This window comes from Fukomys damarensis, unplaced genomic scaffold (genome assembly GCF_012274545.1).
Source record: "Fukomys damarensis isolate Sample0158 unplaced genomic scaffold, DMR_v1.0_HiC HiC_scaffold_7, whole genome shotgun sequence".
NCBI lineage: Eukaryota > Metazoa > Chordata > Mammalia > Rodentia > Bathyergidae > Fukomys > Fukomys damarensis.
In genome coordinates this window covers 41635016-41645948 of record NW_022900919.1, presented here as the reverse complement: position 1 = coordinate 41645948, position 10933 = coordinate 41635016, and the positions used below count along the sequence as shown (strand labels likewise).

The 10933-nt window shown below is 51.1% G+C and overlaps 1 protein-coding gene across 1 annotated transcript in view; it reads right to left on the bottom strand.

Annotated features, from left to right (window-relative positions):
- The window catches only part of Adra1d (adrenoceptor alpha 1D), a gene marked incomplete at its 5' end in the record, with an annotated part of 24506 nt that overhangs the window by 3761 nt on the left and 9812 nt on the right, over positions 1 to 10933 (bottom strand). The window contains one exon of the mRNA XM_033761018.1: positions 1 to 187. This exon is cut by the window's left edge and continues 3761 nt beyond it. Within this exon, the coding sequence (XP_033616909.1) occupies positions 1 to 187 (187 nt within the window). The remainder of the gene's footprint in view (positions 188 to 10933) is intronic.

Genomic DNA, 10933 nt, shown 5'->3' with positions numbered 1-10933 from the left:
ACGCGCCAGAGAGGGCGACGGCGGCGGCGGCGGCGACACTGGCAGCGCAGAAGGCGGAGGAAGGCGCGCTTGAACTCGCGGCTGGAGCAAGGGTAAATGAGCGGATTCACGCAGCTGTTGAAGTAGCCGAGCCAGAAAATGACCTTGAACACACCATCGGACGGCTTCAGCTGCGGGAACAGGGAGCCTGTAGGAAACAAGAGACCCAGCCTGTTAGCTGCTCCCTCGAGGAGCCCTGGGCACAAAGGGGTGAGCATCTTACCCCCACGAGCCAGGGCCAAGGCATCCAGTAGGCGCTTTTAAGGGCTCCCTCCCTAAAGGCTCCCTCATGTAATTCAGGAGCTCCATGAATTTGGATGGGAAAAATAGGCATCTTCACATCTACTCACTTCTCCCTAAAATTGAACCAGGGTATAGACAACACCACCAGAGTAGGGTTAGGCGAAACCATGTTGTTTTTGTAGATCAAAACTGGTGCAACATTGGCAGTTCCTGTAGATACTTTTCTATCTCGTTCAATTGTTGCAGATGTTTTGAAATATCCTCTGAGCTTCACTACTTGCAAATGACAGCCACTAGAACTCACCACTAGATCTTGTTTAGTGCTTTGATGTGGAAACACATTTCTAAGTCACAAACTGCATGTGAAAATATTTTGACAACGTTTTAAATAAAATCAGTTTCACTTGCAATCTTTTGTATTTTGCTTTATTTGAAAGCATACTCAGGAAGCCATAGGCTTCACCAGATGCCTCAGTGGTCCCTAGCACAGAAGGAATAAGAACCCTGGAATTCAGTGTTGACCAATGCACATCCCAGTGCAGACACTGTGCTGGGTTTTAGATGTGAGGTGACCGAAACACGGCCCCCGATCCTTAGGCAGCAGTATGAACAAGCTATTGAAACACAGGTGCCAATAGTCGTGCTCAATAGGTGCATAAAGCAAGGGAGCCCAGGCTCAGAAACAGCTTCTGGGCATCCCACAGGACGGACAAAAGCCCATGGGATGGCAAGGGGCAGAGAAAGGGAGGAAGGGACAGGCGGGCAAGAGGATGCCAAGGGAACATCCTGCAGGGTGGACTCAGAAAGTTTACTGGGGACAGTTGGTGAAGGGCCTCAAGTACTAGAAACTTTAGCTTTTATTTGTGGGTAGGTAGGAGCAATGAATATTTTTAAGCAAGAGACGGCCTAGAATTAAGACTCAATAAACATAACACTCATGCTCTGTTGGGATGTAGGACAGTCAGGCTGTCCCACTGTGTTCAGGGGAGGCTTCTGGGATGGCTTTGAGAGAGCAGAGATCCAAGCATAGAATCTGAGCTGTACCATGAGGACTCTGCTCACCACAAACCTCTCCCCTGACAACCCCACCGTAGACCCAAAGGAAGTCATGTCTCTAGAAAGGAGGACCAACTGCAAAGAAACAATCTATCTTAACTCACAGGGGCTGGTGGTGTAGCTCAGTGGTAGAATGCCTACTTAGTGTGCATGAGGCCCTGGGTTCAATCCCCAGCACTGCAACAATAATATAATAGCAGCAACAATATACTGGTGTTGATTTACTCCTTCTCCCTTTTTCTGTGAAAGAAAGGGGGAAATACAGACCTTGAAAAGGATCCATTTTCTACCTCTAAAAATGGGCCAGAAACAACAGTTGAGTCATGGTGGGTTTGGGGTAGCTGGAGCATCAGTCAGGATGTGTCCAGGAGACCACTTTTCCTGGAAAAGGGGTTGGCCAGTTCCTGGAATGTGGGGACCATCGGAGGACCTCAGCCTCTGGGAAGGTGGTCCTTAAGAACAGCATCCCTCAATGGCTGCAAAGTCAGACCAAGTGCTGAAAATAACTTTGTGACTCAGACTATGATTCTTTTATATTTAGCCCGGGATGACAAATCAGTGGACTATGCTTTCCAGTGGCGAGCCTGAAATTGGCCAAAGGGCGCTGGTACCAGAATCATTTTTATTTAGATTGGTGGGCAACAGGGCATTTTATAGTACAGCCTAGATCTTGCTGCGAACATTACTATTCTAATTAATGCTTGGTTAATTGGTGCAAAGCCTGCTATGAACGGGGAATTCCTTATATACGAAGGAGCTGGATTTCAAACCCAACCTTGCAGCCGAATTTCTCCACTGTGTCCTGTTGAAGGTTTTGTCTGACTCTGGGCTTTCTAGAAACAGACTCTGGGACAAGGATTCAAATGCAACTCATTCATCTGGGAGGTAAATGAAATACCTGGAGTGGGAAAAAGGCACAGGGACAAATGGAAAGAGATGTATAACCGAATTAGTTACTGATGTGAGGAGCTGGGGCTTAATCCCACTAGGGGTGGTCTGGGTGATGATGCAGAACATAAATGTCAGAGCTATCCCAACAGTGGGAGAGGGAGGTGAGGCATTTATTTACACACTCATACCTATTATTTTTTGCACTGCTGCCTCTGGCTCTTGATTCTTTTCCACTCATTGCCTGCTAATGTGGGTGGATGAAGATGGACAGGATTCTTGGGAAAGCAAGGCAGATAGATGCTCAGGCAGAAGCGGGCCCATGTGCACTTAAGGTCTGGGGCATATGGGGGCGCTGACAGCATTTGTCTCATTGGCTCTCTGCCCACTATGTGTGGCTATGTTGCTTAGGAAATGCAGACATTTGTGTCTTGGGTTCCCAAGAGACTTTTCCTCTTCTCCTCTCAGGTCCGAGGCTCCCACTGCCTCTGCCCAGAGGGCTCCAGCCTCCCCAGACCCCTTCCTCGCTTCCCTCACTACTGCCTTAGCATTCTCGCAGTATCCACAGCCTCCCGTGGGGATCTCTGGAGGACAGAGGGTTGTGGGCATTTCCCTCCCCTTCACATGCCACGAGTGTGGGATGGGAAGCTGCTGCCAGACCCTGAGAATGGGCGCGGTCCCAGCAATGCTATCCTGCTGTGGGCATCAGTGGACAAATGCCTCCTCCAGTCCCTTGGGTCACCCAGCTGCCTCTCCTGCCTGTCCCCCCTGCCCCCCAGCTTCTGGCACATAGCTTTGCCTGCCCCTATATAGACTCCATGGTTTGGATAGTTTGTCTTCCAAACATTGGAGGGCTAGAAGCTTGGTCCCTGGAGTGGGGATGTCGAGTTAGTGTAAACGTTAAGATGAGGGGTCTAGTGGAAGGTATCTAGGCAGAGGCTCCACCCTCACGAATGAGTTGATGCCCGCTGGTGGGAGTCATTTGGGTCTCACGTGACTCGACAGTTCTCACAGGAGTTGGTTGTTCTAAAGCAAGGCCACCACACACACTGGGACCCTTTGCACACAGCCAGTTCCCTTCCTGCTTCTCTGCTCTACGTGACACAGCCAGGGGGCCCTCATCAGATGTAGGTGGCAGGCCGTTTGGACTTTCCAGCTGCCAGAACCATGAGCCAAATAAGCCGCTTTTCTTTATAAAGTACCTGGCTTCAGTTATTTTATTATAACAACACACATTAGATGAAGAAAAGAGGAAAGTTTCAGTGGGCACGAAGGGGGATCAGGGCCAAAGCTTCTCTGTCTCTCTACCTGGGCAGCCTCCGACTTGGCCCCTGTGGGCTCCCTCACCCACTCCCCACAGTCTGCAGCCTTTATTGCAGCAGAGTCCAGGAGGGATAACTCACGTTAGCAGTTGTCCTTGAAAAAGAGGCCCTCACGGGATGCCTGTCCTCCAGCTCTGAACTCTTCATCCAGGGCCCTGGCACCACCCCCCTTTTCTGTGGTGCCAGCAGCCGTGTGGCTTGGGCTGTCCTGAGCCACGACAAGCTCCCCAGGCTGGCCTTTGGCTTTTTGCACACAGTGGTCCTGGATGCCTTTCCTCTATGTCTGGTAGTGCCAGGGCCAGGCCTGCCCCTGCCTGGAAGCCTTCCTTGTACCATCCCCTCTTCATCCAGCAGAATTATCTACTCCCTTTCACTTACTGCTAAGTGCTACAATCTCTGGTGATAAAGACTGGCTTCCTGCTTATCCTGTTCTTAAATGTTTGGCTCACAATGGGTGGGATACCTTAATGGACTCTTCTTTGTCTACCACACCGTGCCTTTCATGTACCCAAAGTCCTGACAGCCCCAGAGACAAATTTGCTCCATCTTCTTGTTATTGATTTGGCCCAAGCCACCATCCTGTCTACCTGCCGGGCCCATCTGTCCCCCAAGCCCTCCTGCTGTGGTGCCCCCACAGTGCGTTCTCCACACAGCAGCTTGGCGGTGGTGTTGGGGGTCCCTTGAAGACAGACGCCTGAGCATTTCGTTTCTTCCCTTAAAACCCACTTTCCACAGACAGCTGCCACTTCCTGTCCTCTCTCTTCCTCATCCACACTGACCTTTTGCTAGCTCCCTGGATTCCACCTATCCCTCCCTTCCTCCTTGGCTTAGCCAATATGCTTTCCTTCTCCACCTTCCCACATCCACATTCTTCTCAACTTAGGTTGGACTCATCCAGCCAGATCCTGACCCAGGAGCAAATTAGCCACTCCCCGGGCAGGCAAAGGTCCCGACCTTAGCTGTGCCCTGGCTCCCTCCTGGCAGCTCTCTCCAGTCCTGTTCTCCCGGCTTCCCCTCCATGTGCTTGGCTGCCACCCCTTCCTTGGAGTGGCCGGCCTGCCCTCCTGTCTCACCCCGGCCACCCGCCTGAGCCTTTACCCTCATTTGCTCCCTGATAAGAAAGGAGGCCCTCTTCCCTCTCCCACCAAGGTTGGCATCTCCAGTGCGTGGGGTCCTCGGTCCATTGCTTACCCTGTCACAGCTGCTGCCTCTGGCTGTGGCCCTGTCTCTCCAGCCTTTCCAGCTCACACTTGCTGCTCCTCCTCCTCCCCACCTGCACGTCACCGGTCACCCACTGCTTTCCCCAAACCCACCCCACGTCAGTGCCTTCTGACCCTGCTCCTGTCCCTTTTGCTTCCATTCATCTTTCCGGTGGCTCCTAGAGGCCACTACTATAGTTGTTCCTGCTCCTTGTCAGTTTCCTTTGCTGCCCTGTCCTCATTTAATCTGATGCTCTCTGTTTCTGGCCATGTCATACACATTCATGGCTTTAAGGACTGCCTTCAGCGTGACAGTGCTCCCATTTCTGTCCCCAGCTCAGACTGCTGTCACGGGTCCAGCTGCCCGGCACACATCTCCACGGAGTTGTGTGCTGGCATTCCACACTCTCCCTGTCTGTGTGACACTGGTATTTTGCTGGGGTAAAGGCCAGCAATGTGGGGTATCAACAAGGAAGGTGCAAGACATCTGAGAGGAGAGCATACTGCAGAGGAAAAAGACAAAGCCAGGAAGGCGGACAGGTGTGGGTGTGTGTACGTGTGTGTGTGTGTGATATGGCCAGATGTGATATATACATTTTGAAGAAAGTGGCCAGGAAAGACTTGGTCAGAATGTGATATTTGAGCGAGGAGCTGAATCAAGAGTCTGAGGGACGAGGATTCCAGGCAGAGGGAACAGAAGTGTGAGGGCCTGGAGGGGGCCTGGTGAATCTGCAGAACAATGATGAGGCTGATGTGGCTGCAAGAGAATGAGTGAGGGCCCAGAGAACAGCGACGAGGTTAGAACTGCACCTTGACCTGGATCCTTATTCCCGCTCGCCCTGTGTGGGGCCACCATCCCCTCTCCCCTTGCGGGGTGACTACCACAGCCTCTCTCACTTGCACTCCCCCAGCCCCATCTTCTCCCAACCTGGCAGCTAGAGTGATGTAAAAGAAATAAAAATCCGATCATGTTGCTCCTTTGCTCAAAACCCTGCAACAGCTGTGAAGATGCTATCTGTCCCAAGGGGCAGCCCCGGCTCATGGCAGACTGATGAGGGGATAGAAAGGCCAGATCTCTCGTGCCTCAGTGACATAACTCTGTGCTGCTCTCTTTTTTGCTCCAGAAGTCCTTGGTAAGGTGATGAGAGTCCAGATGGCTTTTGGGTTTAGTGGCCCCCACCCCATCCCGCTTCTGCCTTCCTCCCAGGGATCTCCTGAGAACCCTCAGTTATTCCTTCATAAAAAGAATCCCGACTCAAACTCTGGTTCTAGGGAACCTCACCCAAGACACTTGTCAAGTGCGTGGATGTGACTCTGAGCTTTTTTGCTTGGACCCAACCTTTGATGTAAGGATTACTTCTTGGTCACTACTTCAGCTTTTCTGCCCCCTGATGGGAAAGGTGGGACAGGAGCATGCCCATTTTTGTCCATTTCTCCCCATTCAAGAGGTGGGGTATTATGGCTGCCTTTTCCACTTACGAGGGCAGGTGGTAAGGTCGCAGGTAGAAAATTACCACACACCCATCTCCTGCTGCTTCTCTCTGCTCCTTGTCCTTGTCCTTGTCTTCTCAAGGACCAGGTGTCTGTCAGCTGGTCCGGCTGCTCCTGCCTGCCATCTTCTGTTCCCTGAATTGAGGTGGTTATGATTGAGATAGGTGTCCCCAAAGACCTGTGTGTTAAATGCTTGGTCCTGACCCATGGAGCTATTTCCAGGTGTTGGAACCTTGAAGAGGTGGGCCTAGAGGAGGCCTTTGGGTGTTGGAGGAGCATCCCCAAAAGGGATGATGGGATCTGGCCCTATCCTCTTCTTCTTCTTCTTCTTCTTCTTTTACTTCTCAGCCATGAGTTGAGTGGCTTTGCCCTACCAAGCATGGCCGTCATTTTGAGCTGCCTTGATGCAGGACCAAAGCAATGAACCAACCGATCATGGTCTGCTGGAACCTTCCAACCTGTGAGCCAGATGTACCCATTCTCTTTATAAGTTAGTTATCTTGAGATTAACATGGACACACAAAGGTGACTAACACAGGGTGCCCATGTCAGACTCTAATTAGTGTCTAGGGTACCAAGCACCTGTTGACCAGGTCTCTCCTGTATCAGCAAGGTAGCATATTGGCTGGGCCTGCCTGTCACATACCACTGGGGAAACTGAAGTAGAGGTTGCTTACAGCCTGGATTATTACAAGCCAGTCCTCTCTCCTAAAGAACAGGAATGGTTAGGCCCAGGAGGAGCTACTGAGAAGGAGGGTGAGGCAGGGAGGAACCTGGCTGGAGCTGAGCCCTCCACACCCCCGTGAGGACAGACAGCTCTGCAGCCAAGGGGTGGGCTGTGACTGACAGCACTCTCTTGGCATTGTCACCAGGGAACTTGGTCTTGGCAGACGGTCAGAATTCACAGCCAGCCTCGCTTAGAATGCATACCTGCCCATGAAATCCAGCCTCCCTCTTCCTATCCGTCCTCCACGAGTGCCTTTTCTACCCACAGCACACCATCCCCCGGCTGAAAGACAAAGAAGAGTTAAATACCTCACTCTAGATTCTCAGGTCTCCTGGGAAGCAGGGCTATGAGAGTAGAAATCCAGCCCAACTCCCTTCCTGTCTCCCACTCCTCTAGCTGCTCATCTGGCCTCTCTGCTTTGTTGGAAAGGGTTGGAGAGACTTCTAATAAAGTGCACTGAGTTGACACCTAGGACTCTATAGAGAGTGAGCCATGTGTCCACCTGAGAAAAAGAATCCAGGCACTGGCAAGGGCGTGATCAAAGATCCTGAGGCATTTATGGTACCTGACTAGTTGGAGGGACAGCCAGGACGTTAGGATGGCAGGATCAGAAACAGGGAGGAAGAGATGGCAAGGGATAAGGCCACTTTGAAGTGAAAGCCACCATGGAAGGCTATGAGGAAGAGGAGATCTGGACACAATCCAGATCTTTTATGGATTGCGAGGACACAGAACTGTGGCTGAGGGCAGTGTGGGACCAGCTGTACTAAGCCAAAACTCTTGGATTCCTTGCATTGCCAATTTTCCATGGTGAGGGTTACTGGCAGGTTCCTCTTGCTCTACATGGACAGAAGAGGGCAGAAGTCTTTCTGGGCCCCGCGATTGCCTCAGTACTGTTGGGCTCCCTGGGGCTGGCAGAGAATTCCTGGCTTGGCCACAGAGGCTGCCTGTGGGGCCCAAGTGTCTCCTTGCCTCCTCGAGGACTACACTGGGTCCTGTTCATTTCCTTTCTATTCCCCTCCCTTTCCTTCTCCTCTCTTTTCTTTACTTCTTCCTTTTTCTAATTTTGTTCTTTCTCTTTTTGTTGTCATTTCTTTGCTGATCTTTCCTGATTTAATCTTACCCAAGCTCTGAGTGACCAAGACCACAGTTGTGCCAAACAGCCTTCGTGCTTAGCAAAACTGAACCCCGATCCAGACCAGAGCATCTTAGCTCTGGAGCCACAGTGACAAATGGGTCAGGGTCTGAGCAGAACAAAAGGTCCCCAGGCAGGATCCACTGTCCAGGAGTCCTAGCAGTGAGCTGTTGAGGCAGTGTCTGCTGGGCTCCATGCTGGCTCTTAGCATTCAACATGCTGTTTTCCTGGGTCTCCACCCAAAGGAGAAAACGTAAATCCCTCCATTGCCCTGGGGTGCAGAGGAGCAGCCTCATGGTGGCTGGAGACAGGAATCCTGAGGGGTAGACTCAGAGTCTATTTGGGTATGGAGTCCAAGTGGATCGGGCCACACAGGAAGAGGAAATGTTCAGTGGCAGTGCCCGGGACCTCCTCATGGGCAGGAGGGATCATGTGGGATGTGTGCAGAGGCCAAGGGGTTGGGCGAGGTTTAAACTGAAAACATGGCTGCTGCCTGACCCCTAACTCTGGCCCCAGCTCAACCTCTGATCCAGGCAAGAAGCAGTGTGGACTGAGGAGCCTAGGTGCTTGAGTTCTGATTTGCATTCTGACACTCATGGCTCTGGTCATGTCACTTAACCTCTTTGTGCCCTGGTTTTCTCAGCTGTAAAATGAATCTGCTGAAAGCATGTACCTCACAGGATTGTGAGGAGGAGAATTGCCTGGCACATAAAGTTCATGTGTTCACTGATTAATTAATGAAGGTGGAACAGTGGGGATGGAAAAATGAGATGGTCAGGTTAGAGCCACTGACCAGGCATCGGGAAGGGAGGACGTGAGATCCACTGTCCTCTCTAAGCCTCAGAGGAAGCACACAGATGCCATTTGCCAATATGTAGAAGATGGGGCCAGTGGCGAGGACAGAAAGGTGATCCAGGAAAAGAAGACAGTGTGGTCAGAGTGTGGAAGAGCAGCAAGTGGAATAACGGCCCCCAAGATGTCCAGACCTGTGAATGTCACCTTCCACGGACAAAAGAGCTTTTTGATGTGATGTGGTTTAGGACCGTGAGATGGAGAGTTGAACCTTGATTACGCAGGTGGACACAAAGCAGTTACAAGGGTCAGGAGGAAAAGAAGTCATGAGGTCAGAGTTAGAGAAGGAGATGAGACAATGGAACCAGAGGTCAGAACCTTGACTGCTGGTGAAGGGGCTGAGAGCCACAGGATGCAGCTGCCTTTGGAGGCTGGAAGAGGTGAGGAAGTGGCTTCTCTCCCAGAACCGCTAGCAAGAACACAGCTCTACTGAGAGTTTGAGTTTAGTACCTCTGAACTTCAGAAGTGGGAGGTGACTTTTAAATTATTAGCCTTGTACTAATTTGTTACAGCAGTAACAGGAAATGAACACAGACAGGCCGAAGGGTTGCTGAGACCTCAGGGGCTGAACGTGGCCTGGAAGTTCAACATGCATCCGAGGGGAGAGAAGCATCTTAGGCAGGTCGAGAAGGCATAGCTGGGAGAGGAAGGAGGAAAAAAGAGGTAGAAGGAATGACAAGAGGCCAGAAGAGAGAGGGCGAACTGACATACAGGGGTGGAGGAAAGAACTTGTTTGAACGCGTCTCTTAGTGTGAGGATCTTGTAACCACTGGTGACAGTGTAGGGCAGAGGGGTGACGATGGCAGGGTGAGCAGTATGGATGTGCTGGCAGGTGAAAGATCAAGATCAGAATGATCCTTGAAGATGCAAGTAGCAAGGAGTACCCTTGCAAGTAGGTGAAAGGGAGAGAAGAGCACAGGGAGAAGGTGAGGGCCAAGGGGGACATCGGTTTGAGGGAGAATCCTGTGTGTTCTGTGTGTGTGTGCGCGTGTGTGAGTGTGTGTAGGAGGTGGGAGATGAAGAGGGCTGAGCAGTAACTGCTAGAGGAAAATCCCTTAGCAAGGAAAGCATTGAGGGGGAGTCAGAGCTGACAGGGAACCTGCAGGACTTCTGGGGAGACCTCAAGGGTGTCTGGTGCTCCAGGAAGACCCCTGGCTATGGAAAGTGTGGTTTTTCTTCAGCAAATACTCAGTTACACCTTGGTTTTCATTGGCTCAGGACAGCTAGTTGTTTAATTTTTGGGAATCACACACCCTGACTGATGTTTTGGTACCTTGAATTTGACCATAGTGGGAATATTTACAACAAGGAAATGGGAAGATACTACAACTCAGCCCCATCCCAGAGATGCTTGTTGAGCCTTTGCCAGTAACCACTGTGTACCATGTGGTGGTACACTGGATTCAGGACACGGGGCCCATGGGAGCAGGTGGAGAGCAGGAGTTAAAGATGGTCGGAGAGGATGAAATGATGGATCACGTACTACCTGGTCAAGGAAGGGAGGCAAAGGTGACCCAAGGGACAGGAAAGTAAGGGCTTTGTTGGGGCAGCAGTCAATAAGCTGGTGTCAATGGAAGTCAAGGAAGGAGGACAAAAGCAGATGGACTTGATAGTAGAGACTCACTGAAGATTTAGGGGGAGGAAGATGAAGGTGAGCACATGGGCTCGGCATGGCCCTAGGAGGAGGGAGGAAGGGGAAGGTGACTGTGATCTGGAGACCAGGGAGTCACGATAGGTGAGCCTCAGTATAGTGATATCATACTGATGACCAGGGTAGAAATGAACTTGGGGAAGAAACCTTGTTACCCCAATACTCTTGTCTTTAATGAACGAGGCGGGGTGATCAACAGTTCATTTAATGCTTAGGACAAACACATAGCAGGAGTTGGGCAGAGGACAAAATCTTCAGGAGAGGTGGGACCTGTGCCCCAAAGCCCACCCTCAGCACAGTGTATTTTTTTTAATAAAAAATAAAGTATAT